Below are 18,876 nucleotides of genomic sequence, written 5' to 3' on the forward strand. Positions count from 1 at the left end.
AGGCGAGGCAGGGGTGAGGACATCATCCTTGCTATTTTGACAGTCCCTAAAGGACAATACAGAAGAGGTATTTGCTCTTATTCGTTCCATTTTCTAATGTATTTTGTAATAAAATTAGCAAGTGTAGTAAGATCATTGCTTTACCTTACCAGGACTCGAGACCACAGCAGCGATCCTGCTCTTGCCCTACTTCTTCAAAGAGGACCAGAGTGGCCTTTGCACAAATGATCTGTTTCTTCATAAACATAGGTGTGTATGCTTTTAAATAAAACTACAGCTGAACATTTGTTATGTTCTTTGTATGTGTATTCATCTTTTCTTACTTTTGTTGACACAGGTTTCACCGCTCTTCACTCCTTTACTGCACATTGGCGGAAATCCATTTCACCATGAGAGTGAAATCCCGCTGGCCTTTGATGGGGAGAACATCCACGCCCTAGAGGACGTCCCCATGGGACTTGGGGCTCTGTTAGGGCTGTATTTTTTTTTTCCCCTTAAAATTCCCAAAAATGTCAGAAAAACACTTATGTTCTTAAGTTACTGTGTTAAGACAATTTGGGGTGAAGTTACCAGGGCCGGTCATAAAGATGACAAACTTCCTAACATAACTAAGTGGTTGTTGGGCAAGTGGTTGTTAGACACACACACACACACACACACACACACACACACACACACACACACACTAAAGCTAAAAAATCTGTATTTAGCAAGTCTACAACCATAATAAATAATACATTAACTTTGTATAGTGCTTTTCATTACATTTAAAATGTTTTTTTAATAATGATGTACAATAAAAACAACATACATTAAAAATGAATCATAGGTAAACTAACAACTAGTAAACTAGCAATTTTGTAGTGTGTTTTCTTTGGTAAATTGTTTTGTAAATATTATTTCACATTTGTGGTGCCACTAAATAAACAATTAATTATTTAATATTGTTATTATTATTAAAATATGCAGATGCAGATTATTTAGCTACCTGACCCATGAAAAAAGTCACAGCGGGGCTGATGGAAACAGGATGTGCCGATAGAATTGTAAAAATACCGACAGACAATTTGTTCGTTCGACATGGTGGGATCTTTTTGTGTCGGCAAAAGTAATTATGCGTGAAATTGCGGTGGAAACGGATTTATGCGCAAATATTGATACAGTATAATAGGCTATACCTATCACGCGATTATATGTTGTTTGGTCCTCCCTCTACGACTCCGGAAACTATGCAGTTTATTAGGTTACAGATGATAAATAATAAATTATGATGAACTTTACAGTGTGGTAAAAGTGCACGTGATGAGCTTGATGCTCCTTTCCAATAAATATCAAGGGTCTTATTCTGGTGACATGTTACTGGTTGTGACTGCCGTTTGACAAATAAAAATAATATGCTCTTATCCATAATAATCTCATTGCCTACCCGCACACATCTGTTGAGCAGTTGGCTAGAGCATGTGTCAAGACCAGAGTGGACACATTCTCTATATAACGCAAAAAGTGTGCCTGTCAAAACCTTCAGTAGAGTTGTAAATGCGATGGAAACCCATTTCCATCTGGGGGGGTGGCGGCCTCCAGGACACAAAGGATCTCACACCCCTGAGAAATCGGACATTACTTTTAAAAGAGTGTTGCCTTTTTTTCTGGGCTCAGAGCCAGGTCTCTAGGCTATTGTGCTTTGGTTTATCATTGTTGTACTTCATTGTTTGTAATGTTACATCTTCTGATAATATCACTACAGGCCTACATGCAAAGCTCCAGTTTCTTCCTAAAACCCTGATTATTTTCTCTTATGTACAGTTGAACAAACTCATAGCCGCAGGAAATAGGGGTGTTTTAAACATTTCTATCTATCCTATCTATTTTTTTAAAAGTGTGCACTAGGCCTTTATTATTCAAGTATGAGTGGAGATAAATACTAATCAACAGAGCAAGGAGGAAAATATCCTTTCCTCCTCCTCCCCCTCATCCTCTTGTCCTGCTTCTCTCTGATCCTCCTGTCGTCCTCTCTCCTCCTTCCTCCTCTCTCCTCCTCCTGTCCTCCTCTCTCCTCGACCTTCATCCGCTCCTCACTACCCTCCTTCTGTCCTCCACCTACTCCTACTGTCCTCCTCCACCTACCCCTCCTCCTTCTGTCCTCCTCCCCCCTCCTCTCCTCCACCTTCTGCTTTCCCCCTTCCTCCTCCAGCTCCTTGTCCTTGAGGCGGACTTTGCTTATTTTTTCAATACGTGTCACTTTGCATGCATCAGTGACTTTAGACAGTGGTATGCAAGTGCCTTTAAATGTGTATGTTCTATGTTCAGTTGAAGTCAGAAGTTTACATGCACCTTAGCCAAATACATTTAAACTCAGTTTTTCACAATTCCTGACATTTAATCCTTGTAAAAATCCCCTGTCTTAGGTAGGTTAGCATCACCACTTTATTTTAAGAATTTGAAAAGTCAGAATAATAGTAGAGATAATCATTTATTTCAGCTTTTATTTCTTTCATCACATTCCCTGTGGGTCAGAAGTTTACATACATTCAATTAGTATTTGGTAGCATTGCCTTGGGTTAAACTTTTCGGGTAGCCTTCCACAAGCTTCCCACAATAAGTGAATTTTGGCCCATTCCTCCTGACAGAGCTGGTGTAACTGAGTCAGGTTTGTAGGCCTCCTTGCTAACACACTTTTTCAGTTCAAACCCACACATTTTCCATGGGATTGAGGTCAGGGCTTTGTGATGGCCACTCCAATACCTTGACTTTGTTGTCCTTAAGCCATTTTGCCACAACTTTGGAAGTATGCTTGGAGTCATTGTCCATTTGGAAGACCCATTTGCAACCAAGCTTTAACTTTCTGACTGATGTCTTGAAATGTTGCTTCAATACATCCACATAATTTTCCAGCCTCATGATGCCATCTATTTTGTGAAGTGCACCAGTCCCTCCTGCAGCAAAGCACCCCCACAACATGGTGCTTCCACTTGCATACTATTGTTTGTACAGAAGGTACCACGTTATTCAGGTGTTTGGAAATTGCTCCCAAGGATGAACCAGAATTGTGGAGGTCTACATTTTTTTCTGATTTCTTTTGATTTTCCCATGATGTCAAGCAAACAGGCACTGCGTTTGAAGGTAGGCCTTGAAATACATCCACAGGTACACCCCCAATTGACTCAAATGGTGTCAATTAGCCTATCAGAAGCTTCTAGCCATGACATAATTTTCTGGAATTTTCCAAGCTGTTTAAAGGCACAGTCAACTTAGTGTATGTAAACTTCTGACCCACTGGAAGTGTGATACAGTGAATTATAAGTGAAATAATCTGTCTGTAAACAATTGTTGGAAACATTACTTGTGTCATGGACAAAGAAGATGTTCTAACCGACTTGCCAAAACTATAGTTTGTTAAAACAAGACATTTGTGGAGTGGTTGAAAAACGAGTTTTAATGACTCCAACCTAAGTGTATTTAAACTTCCGACTTCAACTGTATATGAGACCTTAGAAGGCTTAGCTTACATGCCTCTTGTTTATATTTTTAAATAATACATTCAACATTTCTATTTTGTCTAAATGTTAACCACCCATATAAGTCAGTGTATTTGTATATACTGTACACAGAAAATATTAACAGAACCTGCATATTACCACTGCAAGGTCATGAAGGTGCCAATGCTCAACAGGAAAAATCATATCACTCGGATAAAGGACCCCTTTCTCTTTTCATGGTCTAAATCTTTTACAATTATGACATAAGTTTGTTAGGGTCCATTGAGGTTTCTGACGTCTCTTCCCTTCTCTGCTCCTTCTTTCTCTGCCTCCCTCTCTCTCTGCCGGTCTTAGATGGAGCTGGCTATCGATCAACTGGACCTGGTCCATCACATGGTGGTCTATGGCTGCAAATTGTCTGTAAACCAGACCTATGAGCAGAAATGCCACATGGGAGAACCAGCTGATGAATACATCTGTGTAGTCTGCCTGTGGTGTAGGAGGGGTGACAGACTGCCCCCTTCTGGAGACTTTAATACATACACACATGCATGCACAAATTAACACCCACACACACATTAGTCTGCACTCTGTCTCTTCATTATCGATTTGTCTTCTCTGGCTTTTTAGCTTCTAGAAAACACTGGCATCCCTATTGGAGGACAGGATAATGATGAATTCTACAAGCTGGAAATTCACTACAACACGGTCCAAGAAGCAGATAACATTTTACTAGCTACAAGCTAGTATAACCATTTTCCAAACTACTGATAATGGATCAACAGGCTTTCCATGCTCCAATCTTAATTATTGTGTGTGACATGCAAATTGTGTGTAGGTATGTATTATATGTATAATGAGGGAGATGTTTTTGTTGTGTGCTTCCTGTCTTGGCTTGTTAGTTTCAATCCATTTCTTTCTCTTGCACTGACATCCCTCCCCGCATATCTTCTGTCCTGCTACAGGCAATCAGGACCAGAGATAGTGAAATATAGGACACAACCGGCATCAGCTGTGGATTTGGAAACTAGAGGTGTAATATGTATGTTCAATATGCATATCAGAGTCAGAATCTGACTGGTTTTCCACAGATAAATGACCACAAAATTCACAGCAACATGTAAACCAGAGGAGGCTGGTGGGAGGAGCTATATGAGGACGTGTTCATTGCAATGGCTGGAATGGAATCAATAGCATGGTATCAAACACATGGAAACAACGTGTTTGACTCCATTCCAGCCTCCCCTGGTGTAAACTCTGTGGATTTGGAAACTGGAGGTGCTCCTGAGAAGAATGGGTCCTCGTTTACTGTGACACAATGTACAGGAAATTGTGTACAGTGCAATATGAATGACAGAACGTTGTGTGCAGTGTAATACAAATGGGCTAAATAACAAAAAAATGTAGATGTGCTTTCTAAAGTTGAATATTCTAATGATATTATTATTATTGTTATTACTATTATTATTATGAATAATAGCAATATAAATCATGTTTTGTTATTTGTATTACTGTTGTTACTATAATAACTATCTAGCAATTTGTATTTATTTTATTTAACCTTTATTTAAGTAGGCAAGTCAGTTAAGAACAAATTCTTATTTACAATGACGGCCAAACTGCGCCGCCCTATGAGACTCCCAATCACAGCCGGTTGTGATACAGCTCAGGATCAGACCAGGGACTGTACTGATGCATCTATCACTGAGATGCAGTGCCTTAGACCACTGCGCCACTTGGGAGCTGTAATCATTACTGTTGATGCTGTTAACAACATTGTCAATGCCATATTATAATTTGTGCTATTTAAAAAAAAATATATTGCTAAACAATATTCGAAGTATGCTAACATTTACGAATAAAATGTTAAGAGTTTCGACCATTAGTGTTATTTTTATATCATCTTCATTGGGGGACTAAAATAAAATAAAAAATGTCACATGCGCTGAATACAACAGGTATAGATAGACCTTGCTGTCACGCCCTGACCATAGAGAGCCTTTTGTTCTCTATGTTGGTTTGGTCGGGGTGTGACTAGGGTGGGTGCTCTAGTTTTTCTATTTCTATTTTGGCCTGGTATGGTTCCCAATCAGAGGCAGCTGTCTATCGTTGTCTCTGATTGGGGATCATATTTAGGCAGCCTTTTCCCACTGGGTTTTTGTGGGATCTTGTTTGTGTGTAGTGGCCTGTGAGCACTTCATGACTTCACGTTTCGGTTTGCTCTTTATTGTTTTTGTGAGTTTAATTTCAATTAAACATGGAGCTCTACGTACGCTGCACCTTGGTCCATTTATTCCAACGATCGTGACACTTGCAGTGAAATGGTTACTTGCAAGCCCTTAACCAACAATACATGTTTAAGAAAAGTAAGTGCTAAGTCAAATAAATGTGCAAAAATAAATACAAAATATTACAAATAACTCATAATTAAAGAGCAGCAGTAAAATAACAGTAGCGAGGCTATATATGCAACTTCTGCCTCCAACTCACACCCTCAAACACTGTTCTCAATTGGCCTACCTGGTTAAATAAAGGTGAAATAAATAATTAAACAATAGTGATGAGCTTTGAGGGCGCTATGATGTTGAACGCTGAGCTATAGTCAATGAATATCATTCTCACATAGATGTTCCTTTTGTCCATGTGGGAAAGGGCAGGGTGGAGTGCAATGGAGATTGGCATCATCTGTGGAACTGTTGGGGTGGTATGCAAATTGGAGTGGGTCTAGAATTTCTGGGATAATGCTTTTTATGTGAGTCATGACCAGCCTTTCAAAGCACTTCATGGCTACAGACGTGAGTGCTACGGGTCGGTCGTCATTTGGGCAGGTTACCTTAGTGTTCTTGGGCACAAGGACTATGATGGTCTGCTTGAAACATGTTGGTATTACAGATTCAGTCAGGGACAGGTTGAAAATATCAGTGAAGACACTTGCTTGTTGGTCTGCGCATGCTCAAGAGTACATGTACTGGTAATCCGTCTGCCCTGCGGCCTTGTGAATGTTGACCTGTTTAAAGGTCTTACTCACATTGGCTGCGGAATGTGTGATCACACAGTCATCCGGAACAGCTGATGCTCTCATAAATGCTTCAGTGTAGCTTGCCTCGAAGCGAGCATAGAAGTCATTTAGCTCGTCTGGGCTCATGTCACTGGGCAGCTCGCGGCTGGACGTCCCGTTGTAGTCTGTAATAGTTTGCAAGACACTTCTATTTTTAACAGAAATTGTTGAGGTCACGGCCTTCCTGATAGTTTTTGCTTACCCTGCATTCATAACCAGTGGAAAGGTGATGTTTATAGTGCGTTCAGGACAACTGCGAATTCTAAAAAATACGAGATCAAATCATGACGTCGGTGATCGTCAGATCAGAAATACAGAGCTCCAGAAAGAGACCAGAGTTCCCGAGTTGGAATTGTTTTTTAAACACTATAATTTGTTTACAAATGTGATAGCTGTAATTTTAGTTCATGGGTTATGCAGCTTGTTGGTCATTAGCCAATCGGCATTTCTCACCGAGCACGGGAACGCATTCAACTGGTTTTTACGGCTTTACAACTGGTACATTCCCACCTCCCACTTCGCAACGAACGCAGCATAACCGGTTAACGCACACGTGACTTCTTTTTAGACAGGAAGTGTTACATTATTTACATTCCGAAAATACAGCAGATGGTTTGAGGGGTTCCAGTTTATGATTCTTAAAGACGTTCAAAAAATGCTACTTAAGTGTGTACCCAGAGAAGAACATAGTATAATGGTCGTTCCTACATAAAGTAGAGGTAATCTTGTCTCGTAAGAGTTGGTATTACGCATATTCTCTTTGGCTAAGTGTGGAAAGTCATACCGGAAGTTATGTAACATGTTTGAAAGGAACCAATCATCCAAATGAAATATAAATTATAGAGGTAAGTCAGCGAAAGAAGTATTACATAGTTATGTCGTGGCTGAATAACATCAGTATATGTTGTAATTAGGACCATGTCTATTAGTACAGTTTCAGGTCGCTTAATGTAACTTGTTTTCGATGTGGCACATCGGCAAAGGACAGTCCCGTATTGGTAAAAATTTCTCGTGGTTGGTCTCAAAACAGTAATAGGTGTTTGCGCTTTCCTTACAATGTTATCTTCCTAAATGAATTATGTTGGCTGAATATTCTGCACTTGTCACACGTTAGTCAATCCCCATATAATTGAGTTGGAGTTTCATAAATAGGCCTACTGCTGTCATGTTTTCCCGCTGTCTAAATAACCCTCGAATTCTATCCAGGGGGCCCATAGTAATACATTTCAACAATTAAGTGGTACCATTTCAATGAGAGGCAGTACATTGCTTGTTTGTAAATAATATATGCTCACTTCTTCTGTTTTTATGAATGTTTTCTAGTTGTTTTGATGGTCATACTTCCCTGGATCACCTGAAGACTGCTCTTAAAAGCATGGAAACGTTGTCCAGTCACAGTGCTTACCTTCTACAGCAGTTACAGGAGCAGAGGATACAGGGGCTCCTCTGTGACTGCATGCTAGTAGTCAAAGGAGTATGCTTCAAAGCCCACAAAAATGTACTTGCTGCATTTAGCTCCTATTTCAGGTGTGTCATTAATATTAATAATCCACAAGTCATGTAGTTAATATATCCAAGAATATTGCCATACTAGATGAATACCTTGATTCTTAGGATTTTGTTTTTCCCTTACTACTACTGCTGCTATTAAACAAAACAGACATGAAATGGAGATTCAACATGCTTTGTGTTCTCATATTATAGCCTGATAGAGCTCCCCAGGGATAAATTAGCAATGTGTCAACATTGTAAAATAACCTTTTTACTTTTGTCCCAGCAGGTCTTTGTTCCAAAATTCGCCAAGTCAAAAAAATGATGTTTTTCAACTGGTCATTCAGGATGTGGGAGGTATAGGCCAGATACTGGACTACATGTACACTTCCCATCTAGATGTCAACCAGGACAATGTACAAGCACTGTTGGACATCGCCCAGTGCTTACAGGTCCCAAATGTACAGAGCATGTGCAACACTTTCCTGAAACCCAGCGCTCCTGCCGTGGAGGCCCCTTCTTTCTCATTGTCTGGTGTCTTGACCTCGGAACACGACTACCTCCTCGGAACTGGCCTTGCCCAAGACGTGGACCTTCCTTGCCCTTCTTCGGTAGGCCAGAGGTCTGCCTTTGGCAATGGGGCACCAATGTCTCATGGTGGGAACGCTACCTCTGAGACTACAGCCATTACCCAGCCAGTCCCAGAGAAGCAGCTAGTACACGGCTACAAGCTACGCAACTTCTACAGCAAGCAGTACTTCAAGCAGAGTGCTGCTGCTGAGACTAGCAATGCAGCATTAAACCAAGGCCCAAGTCCCCTGGTGCTGGTTGAAGAGCAGCAGTTCCAATTTGGGGTCACACAACCATGCGCGAATGCCCCTGTATGTTCAGGCAATGCGATTCAGTCAAACCCACCCTGTCCGCAGGCTATACCAGCTGAGAAGGAGTTTGGTTCAACGTTGCCTGCTGAGGATTTGTCAACCACAGCCAACCCAGGAGGAAAAGTCTCCCCTGTCAACAAGCCCATGCGGCCAAAGAAAGCCGTCTACCTGAAGAAATACAACTACCTGCGCCCTCAGAAGGCTCTAGAAGAGATGTGCCTGGAGCAGAGCAGCGAACCAGTCAACCACTGCCCAAAGGAGACTCACCAAGAGGAGGTAGTGGTCCAGAGTGAGACACCTGAAGCTCCCGTAGACTGCCTACCTCCCATAGACTGCCTGGCCAGAGACAGGGAAGTGGTATTGGAGACCGCAATGGATTCTCAACTTCCAAGTCCACCTCCTGTTGACCAAGAGGAGGAACCGGACCCACCAACCATCAGTGATCCAACAGAACCAACTGGGCATAAGGTGCAGTACTGCTGTGAGATGTGCGGGAAGACCTTTAAACACCCAAGCAACCTGGAACTTCACAAGCGCTCACACACTGGTAGTTTGTTAATTTCACTATTGTGTCATTACTGAATTTTGGAGCCTTAAAATGTGTGGAAAAAATGCTCAAAAAAGTTGTATGCTGACTTTTTGTAAGGTGAATTTTTATTTTTATTTTTTTTTCTCACAGGGGAGAAACCATTCCAGTGTAATGTTTGCAGGAAAAACTTTTCACAGGTAAAGGTGCACAGTTATCCTTTGTTCAATCAATTTATGAAAGTAATTTAGTGTGTCCACTAGGAAAATAAGGAGGTTTACATGAACACTGTTTTTTTTTGACAGGCAGGTAATTTGCAGACCCATTTACGACGCCATTCTGGAGAAAAACCTTACATTTGTGAACTCTGTGGGAAAAGGTATACACTTATTTTTTTTATGTATTTTTTACAATTTAGAAAGGTTTTCCATATTGGGTGATCTGTCACCATACTGCTTGAATGGACAGCTCTAAATCAGTTGTCTCCAACTCTGGTCCTGGTCAATTACTTGGTGGGCAGGCTTTTGATCTAGCCTAGCATTTGTAGACCCTTGCTCTAGATAGCACTGAGGAGGGCACTACATATACATAACACATTTACAAACAATACATTAGACCTTCATAAGCAGTAACATGACATGAATGTGCATGTGCCACAGCCGTCTAGATAACAATGGATGTGAGTCATAACATGGACTCAGCCATCTAATGTGGTGTATTTGTGTTATGCTGACTACTTCTCCTTCCGTCACTGTGGCATTTCCCAGCTTTGCTGCCTCGGGGGATGTTCAGCGTCACATTGTGATCCACACGGGAGAGCGGCCACACCTGTGTGACATATGTGGACGCGGTGAGTGCTACAACCAACAAATTACTTGTCCCAGTATGGATTCCTGGCACAATATAAACATGGATTCTTAGATGTTACAGTGTTCCTATGTGCGTTTTAAGGTGGGCAGTATATGATGTTTGAGAAATCAAACATCAATTAATAATTCTAACATTCTCATAACATTACAAGCCCTGCTATATATAAGCATTTAAAAATGTAAAGAAACAACAATTAAACGTGTTTATAATAGTGATGAAAAGTTTGGCTCATTTTACTAATCTTTGACTCGTTCAGTCAAAAGAACAAATCTTTAGACCCATTTGGTTCATTTGAGTCAATGGCCAAAGCACGCTGGACCCCCTACTGGCGGAAGATGAACTGAAAACTCGAAAGAGTCATGAGTCTTCAAGCCCGTCTCATTCACATGTCGTTCACCATAGCGGGCTTAGCGTAATTTGTGACTGAGACTTATAAATGTGTGCTTTAAACAATTGATTGCTAGGCATACAAATAAGATTATTTATTGATCTATTTGAAACGAGGTCTAGTTGTGGCAACAACCGGACTAGATTGTGAACGACTCTTGGCGGAATGCATTGCTTGACTGCCGTGAGGCTCAAGCACAATGTCGCTTGCAAACCGCACCTCCCAAACACATTTTTTTTCTCAAGTTCGAATTTGTTGACCAGAGGCTGTGTATGTTTTGGTTCTTCAAAGCTGCGTCCATCATAAAATTCAATAATAAATTAATTGCATTAATTCTTGCACCATGCAATCTATTATCAGTTCTAAACATGTATTTTTCTTCTCTGTGCTCATGATGTATTTTCCTGCATGCGTATATGACAGACAGTTGGTGGTCGGATCACGTCTCTGGAGCCGCTGAGCTGGAGGAGCGTGTATTAATCCTGCTGAAAGACTCATTGCTACCAGCACTAGCAGGTCAAATGACCGACTAAAACGAATGAGTCACTCAGAAAAACAAATCGTGACTCTCGAGTCAGTTACAAGAGTCGTTCAAAAAAGACTAATTGTTTGCAAACTGCACATCACTAGTTTTATAAACATGCATTTATTAAGGATGATTCATGTCGATCTCCTATCTATGCATTATTATTAAGTGTTACCAAGTCCTCTTTGAATGCATGTTGTATCCTTCCTTACTCAGGGTTCAGTAACATCAGCAACCTGAAGGAGCACAAGAAGACTCACACTACAGACAGAGAGTTCACCTGTGACCAGTGTGGCAAGTCCTTCAACATGCACAGGAAACTGCTGAAGCACAAGATCAGACACTCTGGGGACAAACCGCACACCTGCCAGACCTGTGGTGCGTATCAACCTGTATTAGGACAGCCTCTGAGGGGACAGACCCTGAGGCTGTCCGAATATGGATACTGTATTTCATAGATACAGACATGAAGACCACAAGAAAAGTTTGGTAGAAAAAAAAATTGTCTATGAATATAGTTTTCCAAATTCAGGCAACAGTATATTTTGCTGTATGAAGGCAGTTGTTGAGAGCACAATGTCAATGGATGGTTGATTGTGTTGGTTGGGTACATATCATGATGACTCATATCAAACCGTACCGCAGGGAAGAGCTTTGCTGGGTCGGGCGACCTGCGTCGCCACGTGAGAACGCACACGGGGGAGAGACCCTACCTCTGTAACACCTGCGGCAAGAGCTTCACCCGCTCGGCTGTCCTTAGGAGACACTGCAGCATGCACTGCAAGGCCACGCCTGACGACTCCAGCCCTGACGTAGAGGACCCAGAGCAGCCTGGCAGTAGCAGTATTGACGGAGGAGGAGGAGGCCCATTCCACAAGCCTGTCAGCCACAGTAAAGCACCTGAGCCCAGGTCACCACCACCAACCTCCAATACTGTGATGGAGCTCGATAAGCCTTCGCCCCCACCAGCACATACAGAAGCCCCGTCGACTAGCATCCACCTCATCCCCTCTACCTCAACGTCCTTCCCCGAGCTGCGCTCCATCGTTCCCCAGCACCTCCTCCCCTCCACCCCCTCCCAGCAGCAGGAGAAGTGCCCTCCTCTAGCAGACTCCCTGAAACTGGGCAAAGCTCACCTACCTCAAGAGGCCCTTGTGTTTGGCCCCTATGTGGAGAATGGGCCGGTGGGTGTGGAGATACAACAGCAGGTTTCTGGGGCCTCGGTGGTGGCCCGGCAGTACCTCTCAGCCCCAGACAGTTACTGTGGGGCCCTCCCAGGGGCTAGCCGTCCCAGTGGTACCTCCTACAGGGCAAGTGAGGGACCCTTCTTTTCCAGTGTAACACTATGGGGGCTGGCCATGAAAACACTGCAGAATGACAATGACCTGGAGCAGTGAAAGCTGGAGCAAGTAGTGCGTCTAATGTGGCTTCCTTTCCTCGTCTCCTTTTGTCAGCACTGATTTGAAGACACTGTTGTAGGGCAAAACCACATGATGATACCTACTGGTGATCATAATTAGTCTGTTCCCTTTCTTTCACATCATTGTAGATGAAGGGAAGGAGGTCACTAGTCTATTCAGAATTAGCCATAGAGTTCCCTTATGATGGAAGACTGCTTAGCACTATGATATTACCTAACTTCAATGAGTAGAATATAACACTCAGGTTTTTCCTTTTATAGGATATTGTTATTAAGATGGCAAAAAACGTATATTCTTTCTGGATAAGTATGCACTGGTTTGAAATAAAATGTGCCAAAAAATATAGTTTTTTGGTTTAAAATATATTGTATTTTCATGTAGTAATGTTACAATGGTGTATTGTGTAAGCCTGCTCTGTCAACCACACAACGTAGAGGAAATGTATTTCTGGTTCATTATGGCTTCAATAAGTGTCTCCTTTTAGTTGCTCCAAGCCAGTGGCTAAATTCTCTCTTCAGAACAGGGATTTAGTCTGCAGTCTGAGGTCTCTGACCCCATGAAGATAACATTAGGCATGAATGTGAAGTCATGAGAATGATCACAGCTAAAGTCTATGGATTGAGAATAGGCACAGACAATGTTGCAGCAGTGCATAGAATATATCAAAAAGTCCGAAATATTGCTATTATAATGTAATATTTACTATTAAATTCACAAAGTGGAATGGGAACAATAGCAAAGCATAGCAAAATGTCTATCGGAAGGCCTTCTCGCAGCCACTGCCCTAAAACAGGTTCATGTGAGCTGGGCACGGCGCTGTTCAGCGGCTATGGAGCTGAAATTTGAGATCAGTCCTCCACTTTGCATTGATCGCAGTACTGTTTTTGGTGCCAGTTTTATGACACAATAAGGACTATACATTTCTCAAACTGATCACAGCTATTCACTTTTGGGCTGAAGAACTATAGCTAATTGTAACTAAACACGGCCACCTACACATTATGATAAAGTTGCTTATTTCCATAACAGGAGTAATTTTTGTATAATTATAAATATTGTGTAATAGATTAGCCCTAAAAAAGTCACAATAGGGAAAAACGGCAATCTAAGTTGGTGAGAAGGGGTGCACAAATAACACAAACTATTTGTTTTGTTAATGTAACAATTTTCTTGCCCTGGACCTGCTCTCAAGAGTTCATGTCTTGTGTTGCCTATGTATGGGAGTAATGTTGTTACATCACTTACGCTGCCAACAGCAGCATCCATAGCTCGAAGGGACGCCTTTGAGGAGCATCAACGAGAGCTTGGCCATATTGTGCACCCAGCTTGTCGTAAATCGTCTGCGTCACACCTACACCGGCGTTCTCAGTTAAAGCAATAAAATAGGACAACAAAATAAATACGGACTACAAGTAAAAACGTTAACAGGTAAGTGCTGATGTATTAGTCAATAGCATATACAGGTTTATCGTTCGTATCATTAAAATTGGGCTTATTGCAGCCGTAACATTCATAGGATACAATGGATGTGTTATTTTCGAGCGCTCCTTCGTGTATTTTTATAATGAAATTAACGAAAATAATCCACCTTGCATACAGTATATTTTATCAATTGCAATGTGATATGTAGGTCTGATTTTGCTTAATCTCAGGGGTGATTCGCTACGTTAAAATGAAAACAATCACATACCATTCAATTTTGACGACGCATACATGTATTTCTCAGACAATCACTGAACGATTTGTATCTCTCCGAGCAGGTTATACATTTACAGCCTTTCGTCTGGGAAAATGGTTAAATTGGGGAATAATTTCAGTGACAAAAACAACGCCAAAGCCGTCTCAGAAGATGGATTCGACACCATTCCCCTTATAACACCCTTAGATGCCAGTCAACTGCAGTTCCCTGCACTCGACAAGGTAATATTTATTCAAGTGACTTGAATGCCTATTGATACAATAGATCTACGCTACCCATTGTCAAATATTGTCATGGGGTCCGTTTTCTTTATAGTCTGAAATAATATGAATGTGGTCAAATAAGGACCCAAATGGAAATAAACGTGTCTAGAGATAATATAATCACTGTTTGGTCAATAGCCTCAAATAAACATATGTAAACCTATTCTCCATTACACACATGAAGGAAATAGCCCACAATTTATTGCACTTGAATAAACACCTTCATGCAGGCCTATGAGCTCATTGTTTATACATCTTGGTATTTTTGCTTGTGTTTCAGGTGGTGGTAAAGACCAAAACCGACTATGATGGGGGGAACAAGAAGAGCAGGCTGCGCTCCCCAAAAATAGCAGAATTCTCAATAAGCATAATTGAAGGGGTATCTGAACGACTCAAAGTAAGACATGTTACATTCTTCTTCTTCTTCACCCTATCACCTCAACCTCATGATTATTAAAACTGCTGCCATGGCAATGGCCTTTTAATGGTTTTGTCACACTCAGTACACTCAGGCAAATTCGTATGGTCTTTCACTAATTGGTCTTTTGACCAATCAGATCAGCTCTGTAAAAGAGCCGATGTGAAAAGATCTGATGTGATTCGTCAAAAGACCAATTTTGTAGCAAAAATCCGAATTGGGCTGCCTGTCTAACCACAACCAGAGGTCTTTGAGAAGCAAATTGTTCGATTGCTACAGATCATCATCTTAAAAAGCCATATCTGCTCTGATTTGCAAGCTATCAAAGTGTCGGCCATCAACACCAATGGAGCAAATGCATCCCATGACATCCCATAGCACTTGATTTCTATATCTGTAGTGCTCTTCGTGGTGTTTCCCAGCTTAATAAGGCGTAATGTTATCACTTGTAACACATGCACTGTAGATGAAAGGGACATTCATTACATGGGTTCTTCTCTGGCGCCAAGACTGGTTTTGCATAGCATCCCCTCATTTACATTTAAAAAAAATGATTTTTGCAAGATGTTTCTAACTCTGAGAAATATGACATCTATATCCTGGAAATCAGAATAACTTTTATTAAACCTCTGTCAAATAAAATTCACTATGTTTTGTCCCCTGACCAAGACAAGATCAGGGTCTATATTCATAAAGTGTCTGAGAGTAGGAGAGCTGATCTAGGACCAGTTTTGCCTTTGATTATAATGATCCTAGATCAGCACTGCTACCGAGACTTTTAATGAATATGGCCCAGGCCTCATCACTGAGTGATTTCTCCAACACCTCTCTCCCACTCCCCGCCTCCTCAGTTCCTCAAAGCGCCAGTTGTCATTGCGTAACACCCCAGCGATGTCAGTGCAATGTTCTTGTGCAGACTTTTTTAAAGACGTCATGTTTCTCACTCTGTTCAGTTTAATATCCAATTCATATTCCCTAATCAAACCCTCAGCCACATCTTGATGAGCTCTTGTAGATCTGAACAATAGAATAGGTGCAATAAGAAATATGGTAATAACTCCACCTAGCCTTCTGGCCCTGTATCCATAAAGCGCCACAGAGTAGTATCAAGGGGCTAGGCACCTTCAGTAACCCAGAGGTGATGTTTGTGTCTCATCTTCCCAGGTCACACTGCTGGTGATTTGTGCTTTGGCGTTTCTGGTTTGCGTGGTGTTTCTGGTGGTCTATAAAGTCTACCAGTATGAGCAGCCCTGTCCAGATGGCTTCATGTATGTGGTAAGCAACTAAGCATGCCTCTTTTTTCCCTCTTAAGTATTCAAGGTACCAATGAAGACCGACATCTTTAAGAAATCCACTAATCATATCAATGGCAGCATACAATTGCATCTGCGAGACAGAACTTGCTGTGGTAAATCAATTATTTTCTCTCTCTGTTATTGGCAACTTGATGTTTGGTCATTTTGGAAATGACAGGTTTTCACAGGCACTTCCTAGACTCCAAGTCTTGCTTCTCTTCACATTTCTATAGTTATTCCCTTTGTTCCTCTTAAATCTCTCTCCCTCTCTTTCCCTGTCTTGCAGCAAGGTCGGTGCATGCCGACGGGGATGTACGGTTACTACCCCCCTGGCGGGCGCGGGCGTCTCTTCACCATCATCAACCACTACAACATGGCCAAGCAGACCATCACCCGGTCCGTGTCCCCGTGGATGACCGTCATGTCTGAGGAGAAGGTCACCCAGCAAGAGACAGAGACCCACCAGAAGCTGGCCTAACGCACTGGGCTGTATTCAGAGGTGAAACGTTAAGAATGTTACAAATAGAACTACAATAAATAGAGCTCACCTGATGCCCAATTTAACATGAGCGATAATCTGTTCTACAAAATGTATTTCTAATCTTGAGTGTTTTGTAACGTTGCACCCTTCTGAACAGACCCTAGGATCACCATCCAGCCGTGTGAAAAATAGTATACACGGTGCCGTTCAAGCAAACCTGAAATCTGGAAAAACGTTCTTTAGCTAAAATGGTTGTTCTTGAGCTACGCCAGTTTTAACTGATATGATATAACTGCAATGTATCAGGCATAATGTGTTTTAATCAGTGAAATTATTTGACAAATGCATTTGTGTAAGCACAGACAGGAACTGTTGTTGGATGGCTATCTGGTTTGTTTGAATACATACACAAACAAGTCTTGCCACACAGACAGACACTTGGTGACAAAACATCTTTGTACATAAACATAATGGGGAATAAAATCTCACTTCAGTACCCCAAATATAAACTGACAACCATTCTAGTGTCTGCGGCGCTGGTTTAAACACATGCACGGTTCATTTTGTAAGGCTTCTGCATTTCACACAACCATACTTTGTCTTCATTACTACAAAACATTTGAATTACTGTCAGAGCATGTGCCATTTAACCCTTGAGATACAGAAATGTATAACTTTTTGCTCCTAGACTGTTTTGCCTCTCCCATTTGTGGATGAATGGGTGTGTGTGACTCACTTGAAGATGCATTTTAAATGACTTTAATTGACTCCTCCATTTGTGTAGAGGACTTTTTTAATTCGGACTCTTGTCCAATAGGAAAAAAGGGCGGTACTACCTAAACTAGTCCAATAAGAAATGCTCATTTTTGTTTTCCATTTCAAAAGGCCTGAATTCGACACAGGTATGATGTTCTTTATATTTATCCTGCATAATTGAACCCTCTGTAGTTTATCCGTCTCCACATGCAGCACTTAGAGCTCTTCTTTATTGGGAACGACACTATATTTGATCAGGCACTATGTCAATGCCTTCATAAAGCATGGGAATGCTTATTGTCACTGAATAGCATATCCTGTTTTCTTCTCGTTGCTATTGAATGTAAACGTGTAATGCTATATGAATAGGATTCTGTAGCTGTCAGTCACCATAGAACGCAGTCAAGTCATAAAGTGATGTGTAGTAGAACTCAAGAACTCTAAAAATGAAACCTCAAAGGAGTGATTAATACATTTTTCTTTTCAACATATGTCATTTAAGAGTAATGCCTTCTGTTCTCACTGATTTTTTTTATACAATGATGTAAACAGAAGTACATTTGATGCTGTTTTTTTTGTTGGGACAAATGAGTAATAGGCTTTGAGCTGGAAACCAATGTAAACAAATATCTATTAAAATACACACATTTCAAAAACGTTTGAGTAATCCATCATATCTCAACATGATGAAGTTCATTCATGTATTTACGAGTATGGTTTAATAATGCTTAATCTTGTATCAGTTCAGTAATGTTCAACTCCCTTAAGATAAATGAAATCATGACTTTAACAGTATTTTCCCCAGGGCCTTGATCAAAGTGAGATATTGGAGTGATATAATCCTTTTGCTGGGATATAGGATCATCCAAATGAACAGATTTTCAGAAGCATAAATCTGAGAATGAAATCTCTGAAGCTCATTGTTCCAAAGGCCATTTTCTGGATTGAGGTTCATGCCGTTGGCCCAGAGTTCTACATCTGGATACTGTTGGTTTGTCATACACTGGACTGGAGAATAGCTATAGTACAATTTGTATAATATACAGGTAACTACCAAAATGATGTAAACACTTGAGTAAATGAGGGATACAAAGTGTATTGAAAGCAGGTGCTTCCACACAGGTGTGGTTCTCTAGTTAGTTAAGCAATTATCATTCTTCAGGTCATGTATGAAAATGCTGGGCAGGCCATTATTTTGGCTACCATGGCTATGCCCCCATAGGATCACAATGACCCCATCCACAGGGCACAAGTGGTCACTGCATGGTTTGATGAGCTTAAAAACAATGTAAATCATCTGCCATGGCCCTCTCAGTCACCAGATCGC

The 18,876-nt window shown here is 41.2% G+C and overlaps 2 protein-coding genes across 7 annotated transcripts; both read left to right on the forward strand.

The window, feature by feature from the left end:
- The first annotated feature begins 5,650 nt into the window (after positions 1–5,650).
- On the forward strand, positions 5,651–12,982 carry zbtb49 (zinc finger and BTB domain containing 49). Of its 5 annotated transcripts, none has more exons than XM_024427943.2 (8): positions 5,651–5,842; positions 7,858–8,061; positions 8,312–9,453; positions 9,586–9,632; positions 9,738–9,811; positions 10,200–10,282; positions 11,433–11,594; positions 11,862–12,982. In XM_024427943.2, exons 2-8 carry the CDS (start codon positions 7,910–7,912, stop codon positions 12,611–12,613), a joined length of 2,412 nt encoding a protein of 803 aa, XP_024283711.1. In that variant the 5' UTR covers positions 5,651–5,842; positions 7,858–7,909; the 3' UTR covers positions 12,614–12,982. The 5 variants fall into 5 exon arrangements, with proteins under 5 accessions (XP_024283711.1, XP_024283709.1, XP_024283713.1 ...); XM_024427941.2 differs by lacking the exon at positions 5,651–5,842 and adding an exon at positions 7,106–7,379; XM_024427945.2 differs by lacking the exon at positions 5,651–5,842 and adding an exon at positions 7,109–7,379 and having other exon boundaries at positions 8,315–9,453.
- Positions 12,983–13,128: 146 nt separating this feature from the next.
- On the forward strand, positions 13,129–18,205 carry LOC112254950 (neuronal vesicle trafficking-associated protein 1). 2 transcript variants are annotated; one of them, XM_024427948.2, is made up of 6 exons: positions 13,129–14,065; positions 14,398–14,557; positions 14,880–14,996; positions 16,182–16,292; positions 16,599–16,811; positions 16,951–18,205. In XM_024427948.2, the coding sequence occupies exons 2-5, from the start codon at positions 14,429–14,431 to the stop codon at positions 16,788–16,790; spliced, it is 549 nt and encodes a 182-aa protein (XP_024283716.1). In that variant the 5' UTR covers positions 13,129–14,065; positions 14,398–14,428; the 3' UTR covers positions 16,791–16,811; positions 16,951–18,205. The 2 variants fall into 2 exon arrangements, with proteins under 2 accessions (XP_024283716.1, XP_024283715.1); XM_024427947.2 differs by having other exon boundaries at positions 16,599–18,205.
- Positions 18,206–18,876: the final 671 nt, after the last annotated feature.

The sequence above is a fragment of the Oncorhynchus tshawytscha genome, linkage group LG07 (assembly GCF_018296145.1).
Source record: "Oncorhynchus tshawytscha isolate Ot180627B linkage group LG07, Otsh_v2.0, whole genome shotgun sequence".
Lineage (NCBI taxonomy): Eukaryota > Metazoa > Chordata > Actinopteri > Salmoniformes > Salmonidae > Oncorhynchus > Oncorhynchus tshawytscha.